This window comes from Euwallacea similis, chromosome 1 (assembly GCF_039881205.1).
Source record: "Euwallacea similis isolate ESF13 chromosome 1, ESF131.1, whole genome shotgun sequence".
Lineage (NCBI taxonomy): Eukaryota > Metazoa > Arthropoda > Insecta > Coleoptera > Curculionidae > Euwallacea > Euwallacea similis.
The window spans coordinates 7,588,281-7,607,920 of NC_089609.1; the positions used below are offsets into that span (position 1 = coordinate 7,588,281).

Consider the following 19,640-nt stretch of genomic DNA (forward strand, 5'->3'; position numbering starts at 1 on the left):
ATATATGTATATCCTACAGAGAAATATCTCCATAAACTTGCAAAATTATTATGAGCATTTCACGAGCCATGTCCTCAAAGAATGCCGCTGCAAAATATTTACAGTAAGTAACAATTCAAAAACTAGCGAGATTTTAGGTCAAATTCAAAATCAAATATCTTTTCGACACTCAATTTAATTTCGGTATTCTTTGAAGATTTGTGAAGATTTAGAAAGGGCAGATATCTCTTCATGACGGGCTAGGACTGACTGTTGTTGAAGTTTTGCGTTTAATAATACAAGGTGATGAGTAATACTTTACAAACCGTTCAAATGTTCATTTCTATGGCATTGTTAAATGCTATAGAAGTTTAACATCTAACGAAAAGAAATACTATAATTGTAGTAGTGCAAGTTACTGTTCTAATTCGCCAATAATTATTTCAGCGTAACAACTAAATAGAATTTGTGCAGCAAAAATTAATCTATAACTTTTAATAATTTTACACTCACGTAACTTGAGCTGGAAAAGGTATTCGTATTCTTTTTTCAAGTTAATTCACATTTTCGCAAAATTCCTGATAATTTCCATTGCACTTACATTACCCCTCAATATTTCATTCAAACATAGATTCTAATACTATAGATTCTTCTGTCTTGCCTTCCTGAATTCTTTTTTCAAGCTGTTAGTTGGTCAAGAACCCAGTCTATTAGAGATAAAAAAAATACCAGTGTACCCCATAAAGGAAATCATGAAAAACTCATTGGTATAATTGTGTAGGAGGTGAAAACACAAAATTCTGTTTTGACGAACCATTAAAGTTGATTCGCACAATACATTGTATTTCTATGCCATATACGTTCCATAACTCATGATTATAAACACGTGTACGTACCCGTGTATATCGCATCTAGTTGTGAGCGTGTGCAAATTTTTTTTTTCGTTTAAATGTTGGTAATCCTATCAATGTCTACTCTATCAAATGGTTCGTAATTGTACCAAAACGGAACGGAATATATAACGAGAATCAACCTATAGTTTTCAATATAATTTTATTAAATAGAAAACTGCTCCTGATTGTCTTCAATGTTTGTTACACAATGTGAAATTTTTATTTATATATATAACTTTAATGTGTGACCAAATATCACCCTTTTTTCCAAATTCAAAATTCCTCATAACTTTAATGGTTTGGGTGATAATGTGAACCATAACAATTTGACTACTTCTACTAATAACTAATTTCTAATTACCCCTTTAAAATACTGCAAAAAATTGTTCAATTACTTTATTTATGTTGGAAGTTGTAGACAAAATACACAATTTTGTATAAATAAAATTGATTTAAAACAAAAGTACCTACAGCCTTTTAAATGCTTGATATTTCTAGTGTAACATAGCTTTTAACCTCCAGCACTTGAATGTAGTTAAATATGAGTAAATAATTTCTATTTAATTCAACCTAATCTTCATACACCCAAGACTCAACAGCAGGCTGCCAAGAGATCAACTCCTTCTCATTGAACCACAAAGCAATTTCCTTTTTTGCAGATTCAACAGCATCTGAGCCATGGATAATGTTCCTACCAACCTAAATTATGAATAAACTATTGGTGAAGATAGTGCAAAAAATATATATTTTATTCCAGAGCAGCATAGGTCATGGAAGTTTCCTTTATGCACATGTTCCAGAAAAAAGATGAAAAATGTCACTATCCATGACCTACAGATTGAGAACTACACAATTAGTTAGTTGTCAATGTGTGGAATGTCATGGAAGCAGCAAATCCTGCAACTCAATACACCTTCTTACCTGAACACATAAGTCTCCTCTGATGGTTCCAGGGGCACTGTCAGCTGGGTTCGTTGCACCCAACAAAACGCGACCAGTCTTTACAACATTGAGGCCTTCCCAAACCATGGGGACTACAGGGCCAGAGGACATGTATTTGACAAGACCAGGGAAGAAGGGACGTCCAGCTAGGTCTGAGTAGTGGTTTTTAAGAAGCTCTTCAGAGGGCTAGGATACATGATATACAAACTTAGAGCTCCAATATGAAAAGAAAAACGATCGGATGCAGTTTTTTTGACTTGACATGCCAGGCCGGCTAGATTGGTTATAATCTTTGATATAGGTTATGTCACCGCATGTTAATTCTATTAAATTCAAGTTTTTTTTAGAAAAATCTATTTCATTGTTGACTAAATTATTAAAGAAATGAATACTTAAGCAGAAAGGTTGTAATTGATGTAAATTCTTACCCACATGAACTTTAAGGCCACCAATTTAAAGCCTTTTTGTTCGAATCTCTTGATGATTTTGCCTACGAGACCCCTTTGAACTCCATCGGGTTTCACCATGATAAAGGTTCTTTCCTTGTTGGCAGCCATTGCTCTCGAAAATAAAGAGAAAAATGATAACAAGGTACAAATCATACAAAGACTCAAACTGAAATGGACGTTTTTATGGTTTCGTGATCAAGAGGTTCAAGTCAATCGTAAATCGAAAGGAGAGGAGTTGTAGTGTATAACTGGTTGCCTGAATTACAGGCATGAGAAATATGTTTAAATAAGTTTATGACGTAATTAGAGTACTAGTTCCAAAAGTAACTATTCCCTTATAGAATCAAGTAACATTGTATTTGTATGAATTATTACCGGTATATGAATGATCAATGTTTTAATTTAAAAAAAAAGAGAAAACTTACCGTGTCCTCTGCTAAAAGCCCGCAGTGGGGTAGTAAAATTATTACCCTTCTGAGTTTGAGCGAGTACACTCACATAGAACAACCTCAGGACCATTTTCTTGAATCTTATAATGTGGACTCAATTAATAATAAAATATAGATGAACTAACTTGAACTTCGACTGGAATTTATAGTTCTCAAATCAAAAATATCGTCTCCGTCATTATCAGTCTCGGAGTCAAAGTGCTTTGCTTGCATCCCAAAACGTGGTGGCGCGATGATTGGAGAAAAAACAGGTTCAAATGAACTGTGAATGGGGAGATGGGTGACCCATGTGGCGATAATTTGATTATTAATTACTGTTTATTATTGGCATCGAGAAGAAAAAAGCGATGCATGTAATTGGATTAATTTAATCAAGCCAAATAAGTGTCTCAGAATTAAGACCTGTAATATATCTGCGAGATTATGGGTGAGGATGACCTTATATTAGTTACTTACTTTTTTACGAAATTCGATTAATAATATGCACTTAAATTTTTCCGTTGCACCGAATATTCAATTCTTCAACTTACCTTACCGCTCAAAACTTACCATTCGTCTTTTGAACAGAAATATGCCATGCGCAAAGGGTAATCATAAAGAAAAACTTCAAGTAGGCGTCAAAGTATCAGACGCATGTCAAAAATCAATTCATCTGTTTGTCACATATTTGATAACGATTCACCGTCTACTGCAAGTGATTATCCTTATTTTCATGAGGGTTTATTTTGGGCAAAACGCATAATTATCTCTTTTTAAAAAGCAGGTCAATAGCAGGTTCATTCATGACCAGTATTAAAGGGCTTATTATTTTAATAAGTGAGGTAGTGGGTGACAAAGTCATCATCATCCCTACTGTCTTAATCATAGTTGCCATGGAAATGAATGTCAAATAAAGCGTCACTGATAACGTTATAATTTAAGACGTACATATCGTCTTTTTGCATTTCGAATTTAATTTATGTTTAAATTTGAGTACCTTTATCGTTATTTTATTTAATCGAGTTAAATTTAGTAGTGGAAAAAGTCGTATAAATTCTATTTCGTATAATACTCATGACATAGATTTAAATTTGATTAAGTCATAACAATGTATTTCATGAGTTGATATACGATATATCATTTGTATATAAAAGTATAGGCAGAATGTCCACAAACTCCCTATTCATTCAATAATAAAAATAGGGAATACTTACATATCAAGAAATCGAGTTAGGGTAGTATATCCTCGTCAAAGTTTAATATGTTTATACAATTTTTTAAGTATTTTCATCCTGGATATAACTTGGAAAAAATGTGTTAGCACAAAATTGCCTGCTTCTCTGAACACAGAAGCAACAAGCTTCAAAGTTCGTTTGTAATGGACCCTACAATTTTGAAAAATTTTCGTTTAAACATGAAAAAATTACGCAGTGCAATTGGTTTATTGCGCAGTTTCAATCATCAGCATTCCTACTGGTTTACTGGCCTACTGGTACTACTGGTCTACTGGCTGTATACTTGGTCAGAATTTAATCTTTAATTCCTGTTTAGGCAATTTAACTAGAGCCAGAAGTAACAATAACAATACAAAACTCGTACTTAACCTATTGGCTTAGTAATATATCTCTTTTCTACGTCTATGTACAGAGACCTTTCTTGAATTAGTTTTGCTGAAAATGAATAGATTTTAGTACTAGTCGCTCTCAAAATGACTTGTTTATTCAAGAATATTTATATTTTAACGTTGCTATATTTTTACTGAAGCAGTACAATTGCGGAACTGTTGTAAAAAAAGCCATCTGCTGATCGAGAGATAGGGGTTTAGCTAATAGTTTGTGCCCTTTATTTTGTGGTACGCCTATGACTATTTGTCTAGGCTTTTAGTACTTACATTCTTGGTAACATAGTAATCTCTCTCTCGCGTTCTTACGCTCTTGCTCTCACATACTTACTCTTACTTAGCCAACTTATTTTATTATTGTATTGATTCTTAATTTAATTCTAAATTTACACACCCATAGCTCTCATTATCGCGTTAGTTGCGATCCTTCCCATTTTTGTAAATGGTAATTAAGGTGCATTGCATCCATTAAAATAAACTATTGTTCGAATGTCTTGAGTTTTGTTTGTGTTCGAAAAAATCAACGATACCAAACTGATGTCACAAGTGAAAACATTATAACTGTATTTAAAATAAATTAATAACTTGAGACACTTTTAGACCGCATCCGATCTTTCTTCTTCCCAATGATTTTTTCGAGATCACTATCAGGCTCCAATTTAACCTCCTCCACATGCTCTGCTTGAGACATTGATTGGGCCCGTTTCTTTTTCTGTTTTTTGTTGGAGCTATCGGCTCCTATCTGCCCTTGCGAAGACCCTTTATCAAAGTCTATTGTCGTATTTGAAAACAACGTATTCAAATCTAGTGAATCTAGAGAAACATCTGTTTCATCCCAGTTGTGCTTGGGCTTTTTCTTGCTCTTTTTAGAAAGTTCTTCAAACTCATCTTCGGATTTGATGTCAAGTGATTCCGTTGATAACTTCAATTCCTTATTTTGAAGGTCCATCATTTCACTCTTTTTATGCTGTTTTGATCTTTTCTGTGAACTACATTCTGTAGGGCTATAAACATCAGCTTCCTTCCTGTTGTGCTTCGATTTTTTCTTGATTTTCTTTGGTGATTCTTCTTTTACAAATATTTGGCTTGGTTCCTGAGAGTCTTCTTCAGACTTGATATGAAGGGACCCATTTGATAAATTAAGTTCCTCTTTTTCATATTTAAATGCCTCACTGTTTTTGCGCTTCCTTGCTCTTTTTTTTGTCTCAAATTCTGATAGATCAACATCATTTTCATGGTGTTTTTGTTTATTTTTAGATTTTTTCTGACTGACGCTACTGACTTCCTCCTCCTCCTCTTCTTCAAATCTTTTATGTTTGTTTTTCAATGTAGTGGATACCTCAGCTATGTCAGTATTTTCAGATAAGATTGATCTACAAGAAATCATGGTTATCAGTAAAAATTGTAAATTGAAATATAATTTATCTGATAGAAATACAAGGTGACTCATTTTCACTGTCCTTCAAACTATTAACTAAAATTTCAATATAAAAACGCATTGTTTTAAGTGAGAATGTATTCCTCTATTCAAAAATTATTCTACACAATTAATCAAATGTCCCGCATATAATTCATATAATTTTTATGAACGATTTCGAAAAACGCTGAAACACGTAACTTCACTGAAATTGCTGTTTAACTTTTGATGATAACATTCATCCCTTATTTACAACCCCTTCATCCCCACTTACTTGAACTTTTTTTTTCCAATAGCAACCTATGGGAGCTCTATGAAAAGGTTTTCAAAAACTATATTTGGTGGTACCAAAAAAATCTTGATCTGCTTATCCCAGATCCGAAAACATTAAGGACCTTAAACATAAGATAAGGATGGAAATAAATAATATTCCACCCAAAAATATTTGTAGTGCAGTAAATAGTATTTTTCCTAGACTTGCTGCATGTCAGGTGGAAGTTGGAGGTCATTTTTAACATTTACTACGTTAAATTAAATTAGGTGAGTGGTAATTATCTATTTAGAATAACACAGATTTTATTAACAAGGGTATGGTCCTTAAAAAATAATTAACCTTGTTTTATCGAAACGGAAAGAGGAGATCCAAATTTTTTTGGTACCATCGAATAGTTTTTGAAGGCCTTTCCATAGAGCTCCCATATGACCTAGGTTGCCATTTGAAAAAAAAAAGTTGAGGTAGCTAGGGATCAAGGGGTTGTAAATAAAGGATGAATGTTATCACTAAAAGTTGAACAGTCATTTCAATGAAGTTACATGTTTCAGCATTTTTCTAAAAAATCATTAATAAAAAAAAAATTTTATGCAGGACATTTGAATAACCCTGTATGTACATACTTACAGTATCTCTCCTCTGATATAGGGCAAGCCTCTAGAACTAGCAAGTTCCACATAAGTAATCTGAATTTCCACCTCAGTTCCAGAACCCACATTACCTCCCAACCATTCCCCCTCATTATCTGCAGGTTTTGGTAAAGAAATATTGAAAGTATTATACACAAGACAACCTATGTAGTTGTTTGTGACACGAGTTACCACTCCTTAAATAAAGAAAAATCTAAAAATATAAAAGAGCAAATACCAAAGATGAGGAGTAGATTGCTGATGAATTTGCATATACTAAAATATGACAGCAAATACCTCAAAATACCTTGAAATATTTAGAAAATTGTTCAAAATATATATCTCAGAAATGCCTCAAAAATCTCATGAAATTACTCGATTATGTATAATGACATACTCAGTGATCTTCCCCTCAAGTAAAGGATTTTTTGGCTAATACCTTTCAATGTCATTCCAATTTCGGACTGAAATACAAAAAATGAAGCCCAAACATCTAAATGAATATAGCAGTTGTCCATACCAATTACTCCAAACTCTGAGAGTATTTTAACATTCTCAAATCCCAAGATAATACCTTTCAATCTATAACAAAAAAAATATTATTTTAAAATCTTCAATGACATTGTTATATGTAAAGTTGAGGAAAACTTTATATACATCCAAATTCAGTTAATTGATTTAATCCTTAATTGAATAACTACATTTAAATGGAAGTATGTAATACTAACAGGTGATCATAATAACCAATTTTATTACACATTTGTTCTTTGATGGATTGTCGGAAATCTTTCAACTGAGCAGGGTGGAGAGCTAAATGCTGATGGGTTTCCTTCTTAAAAACCCCACTGTTTGGTCGAGTAAGAAGGTCATTAAGATACTCTTTATCGAATTTAAATTGGCTTCCTCTGAATATGGTCATGATGAATGTATTTCACGCCAAGTTTATTAGGATATTTTGCAAGGTTTCTATGGAACCCTAAAGCTCTATAATATGGCACTGGTTGTCGTTGATCGAATTATTTTTGTACTGTAATATATCACCTTATTTGATCTGTAAATTTTTGAATTTTACATTGATGATCATGTACCTTTCGCGTTTGATTGCATTGAATACTTAAAGCACGTGAATGTTTTAAGGTTAGGTCTTATGTCAATGTTTCATTATGTATGTGTTGTTAGCCTGTACAGATAAGCCCATAAAATGAAGTCGATGTGACAACGTCGCCATCTGCCGTAGAATGTTCTTTCGTATGTATGTTTATATTTATATTTAAGTTTGAGAGCAGACGCTTTTGGGGCATTTAACTAGCACCATACGTCTGGAAAGGTACTCTTTGTCCTCCTTGACCCGTTATTTACGCAAATTAATCGTTTTTTTTTCGAAATTATTTTTCACCACGTATATTGTTCGACACTGGTGAAATTTAGCTGTCATTCCATAGATTTTTTTTTATACAAAAGACGATCGCTCAGAGCGCAAACTCAAAATGGTCCAAACGTGAATATCCAACCGTGATTAGTTTGGCGCGCCATTTTGTAAATCCCGATTCCTCCAGGAAAATATCCTCAGAACATATTGTACTTTAGTCACTGCTCCTGGACAATACTGGATTGAATCAGAGCCTATGGAATATCGAATAATGTTGTTCATGAATTGAATATTGGACATCAACAGAAGTAAAAAGCAGTCTCGGTGAGTCAGTTCCTTTTATCACGATTTTTTCCTTAAAGCTTTGGCTTACCTCCCGATTTCCACCTCCTACGTTAAAGATGTCGTTTGTTATATGAGGTTGACTCAATTTAGTTCTTTGTTTACAATTATGCATAGTAAGAAGGTGAAATTGATGAGTGGTTCGATAGTGTTTAATTACGCTATTCGTATTTTTGAATTTTTGAATGTTTTGGATTATTCAACGTCACATTACCAATATCAGCCAGAAATGCTCACCAAAGGTAAAAAAACTCCTCGAATAAATCGGGAATTGAGCTCTCTTCGATGTAGTCTCCAAACAATAGCGATTAATTTCGGGATTTTTTGCATATTCACAGAGTCCTAATTGAATATTTGTCTCGTTTTGAGCAGTATCTTCTTCATAATAAAGATGCCAAAGAAATATTTCAATTCGAAATTCTCCGCAAGCGCATGGAGGAGGATCTTAACGAATTTGATAAAATTCAAACTCGTTTAGAACTTTTAGATCCAAACAAACACCAAAATCGACTAGACTGAGTCAGTTTATAACTTATAACTGATAAATTTAGATCAACAAGAATGGCAATTACAGTAACATGCAGTTACAAAAACCAAGTCAGTTGGGATTTTTGAGACAATTACCAGACTTAGGATTGCCTTCATTTTTTTTAACATAAAATTGCCCGTAGGTAAGTGAAACGTTCTATTAAACTCGACATTACTAAGCAAATGTCAGGACGATATTAATCGTGATTGGAAATGAAAATAGCTGAAATGAAACTCTCTGTTGATCAATTGATCGAATTTTTAAGGATCAAATGTTTTGCGTTGCAAATTGTTCACGATTTCCCAGCTTTTCTATCTCATGAGCCCTACAAAGACAGAACGAAAACATTGTATAGAGGGTGTCTCGGAAAATGTAGGCATGCTTTTGGATACAAATACAGGGTGTCAAAATAACATGACAAGTTCCTATAAAAAAATTTCTACAGACCCTCCCTACCAAGATATAGGCCCCTAAAAGACGCTCCTGAAAATCGGTTTTTATGAAATAACTTTTAAAGTATTTGGTATAATTTGATAATTTTTTAATATGATAGATACTACTTAAGGCCCCTTAAAATAGTATCTTTGAAATTAATTTTACTGTTTGAATTCGCCAGGGACCGACCAGCTTATACACATTAATACTCATATTTTTAACATCCTGTACGATAAAGACACAAGAAAAATATTTCTGGGTAGGTTGAAGCTTTAACTTAAAAAAAAGGTGCTCTTGTTTGACATGGATAAAATGAACCGTTTTTCAGAAAACGCTTATTATTTAAATTAATTTTTTATTAAATTAAACCTTTTCGAAATAGAAATAAAGAATTGATAATTTAACTGTTTAATTAAAAACTTCAGAAATGAGTTCAACATGTATTCCTTGCAGTCTAATAAATTTTCGCCACGACGAATTGAGGATTATTGCACCCGCCATAAAGTCTCAACATTCTTTCTTATTTGATCAGAATGAAACAATTTTTTGCAACAGTTTCTCCCTAGCCTATATCTTGGTAGGGAAGGTTTGTAGAAATTGTTTTTATAGGAACTTATGTTATTTTGACATCCTGTATATGTATCCGAAAGCATGCCAACATTTTCTGGGACATCCTGTATATTATTCGGATTAAAAGGCCTTTATTCCAATTTCTGTCTTTCCTCGCCGGGTTTAGAACAAAAAGACCCACTTTTGCTCTAGGTAACATTTTTAATTTAGATGGGTATGGGGATACTTTAAAGGTATAGTGACAGCATTCTCGTGCTCTGTTTGTTTGAGAGTGGCACTTTCTCGAGAATACATATTTAATCTTAAATATTCGAAGAAATTCTTTAGTGACTTCGGAACAAAAGCCAGAACCTTGGATCGCTAAAATAGTTTCAGGTATACCGAAGAATATTATGGATTTCAAGAGATCATTGACTAGTCGATTGCTTAAGCGTACGAAAACTTAGTCAGGTCATCTTGCATAGTTGTTTCTTTTTCCTGACCTTCTCAATGGTTTTACGATGTGCTTCGTAGAACAGACAACTTTAATAAATTTCTTAATATTTCCTTTCATGCTTGATCATTTACAATTTTCATCGATCCCTTCTTAATTTCTTACATATGTTTATAATTAAAAAGTCCAGATGTAGTTGAATTGTGGTTGTCTTTTTGATTATATTTAGGATTATCCATTAATATAATTATGATTTTCCCGAAGATAAACCGGATTTTTTCATTTTATGATAAATTCTATAAATCTTATTTCGTTGGCATTCCTCATTCAGGTTTTGCAGTACAAAAAACAAGTTCTTGGGCCACAAATTTTCATAGTAGTCATTAAACGCATTAAAACCTTTAACAAAAAAAAAGAGTGCGATGGGAAATTTGGAAAAATATCCCTTTATTTATTTCATTTTCGGTTATTTGGTTGTTAATGTAATGGTATGTTATAAAATCGACGAATGTATGTTGATGTATATAGGTTATAGTAAGGACAGTGTTGCGCGATGGAGCGTCTCAGTTTGAGCTTGTTCTTCCCGGTTCATATTTCATATTCATTTTCTTTTAATTTCAAACGTCAACATAACAGTTTGCCGCACTAATTTTTAGAACCAAATTATTGAGCGTCATATATACAAAGCACAGGTCTTTCGTATCAGTAGGTCCGAAAATGGTTTATTGCCCAAACTATGGCGACCATTTTCTTTTTGGTCTCTCTTTGAGGTAATCAGGCAACTGTAGCGTAATGTGATGGGTCGGTCCGAAGTAAAAACTTTTTGAAGGTCAGATATTGTGATATTGTTTTTGTATGGAAGATTCTTTTGCAATGGCTGTATGATTCTTAAAAAATGGTCGATAGTAACTGATTAACCTACGAATTGTTTAATCTGTTTAAAGTTCTTCGGAATTAGGTGGATCGAAATCGTTTTAATTTTTTTATTTTTTTTATTTAGGGCTACCCCTTTATTATTCTTAAATTACATCAATAATTTAATGAAAAGGAGCCTATGAAGAATGCTTTTCAGTTTTTCTGAGTATTCGGCAATAGTGCCGGCATAAATAGCAATTGAGTGTTTATTCATTTCTGCAAAGTGTTGGATTTAGAGTAGTGAAAAAGCAGTTTCGGGCGCGTTTCTTGAGTTAATCGGAATTTGATGAAAATCAAGAGCTAAATCGAGAGTGTAGAAGTGAGGACAGTGACTTAATTGATCTAATATGTTTTTAATATTCGGTAATAGGTACTAGTCACCGACAGTGATGTTTTTTTATAACAGCCCTAAATTCGTTAACATCCAACAGTTATGATGACAATTTAAAATACACATCCTAACAAAGAATTTAGAAATTCAAATTTGCCGGATTTGTTACTTAATAGGTGGAAATTCAATGGTGTGTTTCAAAGGTTGATGTTTCAGTCGGGAACCTCTTAGAGTCGGATTTGTGCCATACCGATAATATGTACAAAAAGAGAAAAATGTTGCCACTTTGCACACTTTTCCATTTGCCAAGCAATTCATAGGTAAAAAGAAAAGGTTCATTATACAGGGTTATTCACCCAACCCGTTCATTAGAAGTTTACTAGGATCTAAAAGTGATACGAATTTGAAAATTTGGAGTTAAGTTCGACATATATATATTTTTTAAAAATATTTTCAACTTGCTGTCACTTCCGGTTTAATCGGAAATAGCTGTAACTTGCTTATTTCAAATGGAACCCTCAGTATATTATTTTATTTTTAGATTCTACACAATATTTTAGGTACGTTTTCTGTATAATATTCTATACTTAGTTCTTACCGTTTTTGAGATATTAGACCTTGAATTAAAAACATGCCTCTGTAATGACCAATTTTAAAATTGCATATCTCTGTAGTTATTAAAGACATAATATCCATATTTTTCAGAATGTCAATACATAGTCTTAGGTCACTCTTTCACTATTTACATGGCTTAGTATTATATAGGGTGTCCACAATTCAGCTCCTGACATTTACATTTTTGAAGTTGCAAAAGTCGGTTTTTTTAAATGGGACACCCTATAACTTTAAGCAGTATCAAGTAGAAAATGTAATTCTCTATCGAACTGTATTAGGGTTACCTATACCTATTCCAAACCATTTTCGAGATAATTAAGTTTATGTGAAACTAATAGTACATATTCATTCTGGTAAATTTTTATTCTTCGCGTAGTTGACCATGGAAAAAAAAATGACAGATATTACTTGCGTTGTACGTTTTTGTTTTTCGGTGGCTGTTAGTAGCAAAATTAAAGTGAAACTTTGAATCAAAATTGAAAATATCAGCGTCTCCGGACTTAACTCCAAATTTTCAAATTCGTATCACTTTTAGATCCTAGTAAACTTCTAATGAACGGGTTGGGTGAATAACCCTGTATAGGATTACATTGGTTTTCTAGAAAACAGTAACTTGATTTTTTTATGAAACTATTTCGTAGAAGTCGGGAGGCCCGTGGTAAAGATGGCAAAGGATTTTGCTAAAGAACTCTACCGCTTTTGTTGCATATAATTCTCATTGGAACCAAGAGTATCTGAAAAATATTGAAATTTCAGTATAAAATTTATTTATTGCGGCTCATCATATCTCCACTTGCATATAAAATCTGAATTGGTTCATCTTTTTGGTCTAGGTCAGCAACAACTTGTTTTATGTAAAGTAGAAAATTTGTTCTTTTATGGCTTAATAAAGCCGGTAGTTTTACTTCTGTCAAAGTTTCAATTAGGGTAATAGAAGTGATGTTAAAAAATCAAACTAATTTTGTCTTTTGAGCTAAATTATAGCATGAACAGTAGCCTGGGGTTTGCATATGGCTTTTTAAATTTAGTAGATTTGGGCACAAGGCAGAGTGGACACAACTTCCTACAACTTCTATAGCAAAACATCAAATTCCACTGTTCAACATAAGTTTTTACTTTCTCTCGAAAATGAGCCTCCATTACTTCTTCCTTTTGCGAGAGATGTAGGTAAGTGTTACTTCTTCACATGTTTGAGATATGTACTACATCCCGTAGATTTTTAACTTGTTACTTAAATAATCTATAAAGAATATATGTGTATATGTATTTTATCCTTGATTTTATCCCCGAAAATTAAATGGCCTGCTACCGACAACACAGTAAAATGTTAACGTATTACGATTTTGAATTGGGGCCTACGTAAGTATTAAGCCCAGTTAGGCATTTTCAATTTCTAATGAATGTGATTTTTACTTTTTATGAGTTGAAATATTTCTAACCTGTCCGACAACCAGTGACAGAGAGACATCTGTACATTTTCAGTTGTAAGTGAATGCTAAATAAAATGTAGGGTCAATTCCAAATTTTTAGGGGTTTTCAAACATCAATACATGTAATTACAGATAAACACCTCACCCTGTGTAATGGCATTTTCTGTTAATTGATGTTAAAATTGAATTTATAATTGTTACAGTTTTGAATATTTACTGAAATAAGATCTTTCGTTATATTATTATTATCATTATTGCAATCTAGTTCAAATATTCTGACTTTATTGTGGTTTTGATGTGAAATGTCTTATCATCTACCAGCTAATTCATGTGATATCTAACGAAATGTGAATTACAAATTTTGTTATTGAAATGAACAATTGAATATAAGCAGTATTCACTTGCTACGTTTTACTAATATTGTGTTACTATAAATGTTGATAATTTTATTTTAATTTCATGTTCAATAAACCCTTTCAACTGCTATATTCATTTATGGACTGTTTAGTAAATTACTATTTCGTAACTAGTTACGTAAAGTAAAATATTAGGTAAATAGTTTCGTCATAAAATGTATCATCTGTTGCAATAACGGAATCTCTGACTTTCTTATTTGATTTCGTCTGTCAAACTGATCATTATCGGAGAAGAGCCCCTAAATATAGCGGCATTGCATAATGGAGGCTGAAAGAAAGTTTTAATAACTTTCCCTAACTCTAAACTAAAGAAACTTACTATACATTTTACATACATTGCAGCATTGTTGCAAAATAGTAATTAAATGACAAGTGGTGAAAGTAACTCCCTCTATAAGAACGAAAAATATTGCGCATGTGCCAAAGGCGACAGAGTCAACTTCGCGAGTGTTACTAACAGAGATTTTTCAGTCTCAGTCGATGCGTTCCTTTGATATGTATAATGATGATGTGCCCCATTGATACATTAATTCTTCAAATTTAGTAAGTTGGGCGTGCTTACTGGATGTATGTTTCGAGGGTGTTTGTCGGGATTCGGACTGTGTAAAGTAGCCGACCAAACCGAACATGGACTGGATAATCACGTTCCAACACCCCCAAAATTTGCGGTATCCGAGATACTGTTTCGAAAAAATAAAGCCAACAACCTTCAAATAATAGCTAAGATACGTGGTAACCAAACAATTTAAAGAAAACGAATAATTTTCGTGAATAACGAGGCAAATCGAGCAAAAAGCAATTGTCGTATCGTACAGAACCAACAAAAACGAGTGCAATAATAAATGTTTTATTCCTAATTTTTTATCAGTAGCTAAAATTTATGCGAATATTCGAGTTTGAATTGGTAAAAGTTATCCTTGTGCAGTTATAATAATTAAAGTTTCCTTTGTTTTCAGCAGCCTTCGGTCAAAAAGGTCAATTATTTCGAATCCCCCCTCGACTATCTGTTGGCACCACCGCTGAACATCAAACTGCATTGTTTCGACGTGGTTCTTGTTCGACTTTCAGGCTTTCGTATCCGACTAGCCACAGAGCTTTTGAGCAATTGTCGCGATCCACTATTTTAAAGAAGATTAAGAAGACACAATGAGCCTCTATTATCTATTACTTGTGTAAGAGATGTAGGTAAGTATTACTTCTTTACATGTTTTTTACATTAGGTATAATATATTCCGATTATTTTTAACTTATAACTGCGCTATTGAATTATTGTGTATAACGTATTGGGCATGCTTTGGCTTCAAGTGCTATTAATATGTAATTCATAGTCATATCCATGAAGAAGGCGTATTTTATCCTTGCTTTTATCCCCGAAAATTAAATTACCTGCTTCCGACGACGCCGTGAGATTATTAATTCATGCAATACGCGTTACCATTTTTTAATGGAGGCATACATTGGTGTTAGGTCTAGTTAGGCATTTTCAATTTCTGATGAAAGTGATTTTCCTATTTTTCGAGTTCAAATACATATTTGTAATGTTTCCTACAATTAATTAAAAGGAGGCATGTGTATATTTTCAGCTAAAAGCTAAGTAAAATGTAGGATCAATCACAAATTTTTAGGGTTTTTCATTTTTTAGGATATTTCTTCGTATTGTTATTAACATTATTTGAATTTACTCTTAATATTCTGACAAATTTGTAACAGCTTGGATGTGAAATGTCTGACCATCTGGTACCTAACTAATGTGGTATCTAACAAAGCGTGAGTATAGAAATTTTGTTATTAAAATGAACAATTAAACAATAGTAGTATTCAGGTGTTACGTTTAATTGATATAGTCTTGCTATAAACATTGATCGTTTTATTGTACAAGACAAACTTGTACTTCCAAAATTTACTAAATTAATTTCTGCATGTGTAGACATTAGAAAGATGTAAGATCTACAGCAGAATAAGAAGTAGGACATTTCCATTTAATGAACAATCAAGTAATATAAGTATAATAATCTTTAAATCCTCACTTTACAAAGGAATCAAGAGCCCCATTCTAGAAATGAATCTGAAGATACACCTGTAAAAGATTAAATAAATTTGCATTTCTAATTTTTGACAAGCATCTGCCGACTACATTCCAAACGCCTTTTGTGTAATTTTCAGACTACAGAGTATCTCTATATCTAATTCATAAAGTTACTAACTTTAGCTAGAAATGAACAGTTTTTGCTATAGGAATATCTGAAGACGGAAGACCTAAAAAAGAAGAAGTAAGGTGCAATTCTAATTTATGAAAAACTAAGTAAGCAATTTTGAAGAAGTTTAAGCAAATTAGGAAGCTTTACATACTGCTATCCATAATCTTTAAATGCTAACATTATAAAGGTATCCAGTGCTCCATTCTAGAGAGAAATCTGAAGCTGCGAAATCTATTCAAGAACAGACAAAATTGCATTTCCAATTTCATTTTCTAAGAAATTATTTCCTGCATGTGTAGACAACATGTCTAACAACTTAAATTCAATTTTGATATTCTACATCCTCTTTGTAATTCATAAAATTACTAAATTTAACGAACAGTTAACGACTACTTTCTATAGAACCAACAGAAGATTTGAGCACTACGGAAGAAAAAACAGCCTTAGCATTTCCAAGTTATGGTAAAGTAAGTTCTTTATATAAGAAATTTTTACAGTGGACGTTTGACAACAATTAGATGCTCTAAACACTGTCTATGGTTTTTAAATTTCAATTTTATTAAGGCATCAAGAGGTCAATTCTAGAGAAGAGTTTGAAGCTGTAAGATCTTTAGAAGAATAGACAAACTTTAATTTCTAATTTTTAACAAACAGCTACCGGCTATACTCTAAATAGCTTTTATTTAATTTTCAGATTCTAAAGTTCCTTTATAATTGATGAAGTTACCAACTTTAAAGAGGAATAATAACTTTTCTATAGGAATATCTAAAGATGGAAAACCTACAAAAGATCAAACAAAAAGCAACTCTTAATTCTAATGTATAAAAAATTAAATTCTGTATGTAGAGAAATTGCCTATGGTAAAGTAAGTAAGTCTGCAGTAAGTTGATGTGTTTTAAACTTCATTTATAATCTAAAACTGGTAACTTTATAAAAAAATCAGGAGCTTCATTCCAAAAAAAGAATTTGAAACTGCGAGATTTACAGAATAGACAGACCTTGTGATTCCAATTTTTAACAAATTAATTCCTGCATGTATAGGCAACATTTCCAATAGCTTTGAATCAATTTTCATACACTAAGCTCTCTTTGTAATTTATGAAATTATTGAATTTGACGAAAAATTAACAGCTCTTGTCTGCAATGAAATCTGAAGATTTGAGATCTATAGAAGAAGCAGCCTTTACAGGCAATAATTTCAGTAACTAAACATTTATTGAAATCGGTAAATTCCTCCACAATTCACCAAATTTTATAATTTAACAAATATTTAAGTTGATATTGGGAATTTTGAAAGTGTAAAATTTACAGCAGAAGTTGTCCATTTCTCTTTTATGAAACAGTAAGTGTAATGTATAAGTTTAATAATCTTTAAATGCTAACTTTATAGACAAATCAGGAGCTCAACACTAGAGAAGAATCAGAACTTACGACATCTGTAGAAGATTAATTAAACTTGCATTTTTAATTTTTGACAGGCATTTGCAGGCCTCATTCCAAATGACTTATTCAGTTTTGAGACTCCAAATTTCCTTTATAATTCATGAAGTTGCTAATTTTAACACGAAATAAACAACTCTTTGCTATAGGACTATCTGAAGATGAGATCTACAAGGGATGAAGCAAGAAGCATCTTTTCATTTTAATTTATGAAAAATTAAATTTTGCATTTAAACAATTTTTGAGACGTGTAAGCAAATTAGGAAGCTCTACACACTGTTCATAATCTTTAAATGTAAACTTTATTTAAAAAACAGAGCTCCATTCTAGAGAAGAATCAAAAGGTGTGAAATCTACAGAAAGATAAACAGACTTGCGTTTCCTGTTCGATTTTTAACAAATTTATTTCTGCATGTGTAAGTAACATTTCCTGTAACTTTGAGTCAATATTGGTATTCTAAACTTTCTTTGAAATTCATGAAATTTGCAGATTTGAGATCTACAAAAGACCAAGCAGCCTTTGTGTTTCCAAGTTATAACAAAGTAAATTCTATAAGTAGGAAATTTTTACTGTGCATGTTTTAAAATGTAGACACTCCAAACACTGTCTATAGCTTTAAATGCTAACTTTATTGAGGAATTAGGAAGTTCATCGTGGAAAACGATTTGAAGCTTTAAGATCTACAGAAGAATAGAAAAACTTACACATCCAATTATTATCAATTTAATTCCTGTATTATACGCAATAATTTCTATGAGTTCAAGCATTTATTGAAACTAGAAATTCTTTCTTCAATTTATCAAATTACACAATTTAACGAATATTTGAGTTTATATTGGTAGTTTTGAAGATAAAAAATGTGCAGCAAAAAAGAGTGAGTATAACATATGTGTAAGTATTGTAATCTTTAATTGCTCACTTTATAGAGGAATCATGAATCCTATTCTAGAGAAGGATCTGAAGATACCAGGAGAAGGATCTGCAGAAAATAAAATAAACTGGCATTTTTACTTCTCGACAAGCATTCCTTACGACTTTTATTTCATGTTCAATCTCTAAACTACCTCTATAATTCATGAAGTTACTAACTTTAACAGGTAATTAACAATTGTCTACTATAGGAATGCTTAAATATAAAAAATCTACAAGAGACGAAGTAAGAAGTAAGTTTTCATTTTAATTTATGAAAAATTAAGTTGTGCATATAGGCAATTTTTCAGATGTTAAAGCAAATTGGAAAGTTTTATACATTGTTCATAATCTTTAAATGCTAACTTTATTGAAGAATCAAGAACTTCATTCTAGAGACAACTTTCAAGCTATGAGATCTGAAAAGGGATAGACAGACTTACATTTCCAATTTTTAACAAACTATTTCCTTTACATGTAGGCAACATTTCCAATAATTTTGATTAAATTTTGATACACTAAACCCTCTTTATAATTCATGAAATTAGTAAATTCCACTTTATTTTTTAACTTCTGTCTAGAATGAAATCTAAAGATTTAAGATCTAAAAGGAAATGTAAAGCAACTTTACATTTCCATTTTATAACAAAGTAAGTTCTGTATGTAGGATTTTTTTTCCGGTGGCATTCGGGAAAATTTAGATGGTCTAACTCCGTTTGTAATTTTTAAATGCTAACTTTATTGAGAAATCAAGAGCTCCATTGTAAAAAAAAACTCAAGAGCTGTGAAATCTACAGAAGAGTAGACAAGTTTGTATTTGTAATTCTTAACAAAATAGTTCCTACATGTGTCGACCAAATTTTCAATAACTTTTATGCAATTTTGAAGATGTAAAATCTACAGTAGAAGTGCATTTGTATTTTATGAAACAGTAAGTGTAATGTATAAGTTTAACAATCTTTAAATACTCACTTTATAGAGGAAGCAAGAGCTCAACATTAGAGAAGAATAAAAAATTACGACATCTGCAGAAGATTAAATAAATTTGTATTTGTAATTTTTGATAGACATCTGCCG

At 32.0% G+C, this 19,640-nt stretch overlaps 2 protein-coding genes across 2 annotated transcripts; both read right to left on the reverse strand.

Moving 5' to 3' along the window:
• Positions 1–1,253: 1,253 nt before the first annotated feature.
• awd (nucleoside diphosphate kinase) lies at positions 1,254–2,830 on the reverse strand. Its single transcript, XM_066392055.1, has 4 exons — positions 2,689–2,830; positions 2,243–2,373; positions 1,794–2,000; positions 1,254–1,571 (listed from the first exon to the last, which is right to left on the reverse strand). Exons 1-4 carry the CDS (start codon positions 2,780–2,782, stop codon positions 1,443–1,445), a joined length of 561 nt encoding a protein of 186 aa, XP_066248152.1. The 5' UTR covers positions 2,783–2,830; the 3' UTR covers positions 1,254–1,442.
• Positions 2,831–4,705: 1,875 nt separating this feature from the next.
• Positions 4,706–7,613, reverse strand: Polr1F (RNA polymerase I subunit F). Its single transcript, XM_066394823.1, has 4 exons — positions 7,358–7,613; positions 7,069–7,211; positions 6,628–6,826; positions 4,706–5,685 (listed from the first exon to the last, which is right to left on the reverse strand). The coding sequence occupies exons 1-4, from the start codon at positions 7,546–7,548 to the stop codon at positions 4,890–4,892; spliced, it is 1,329 nt and encodes a 442-aa protein (XP_066250920.1). The 5' UTR covers positions 7,549–7,613; the 3' UTR covers positions 4,706–4,889.
• Positions 7,614–19,640: the final 12,027 nt, after the last annotated feature.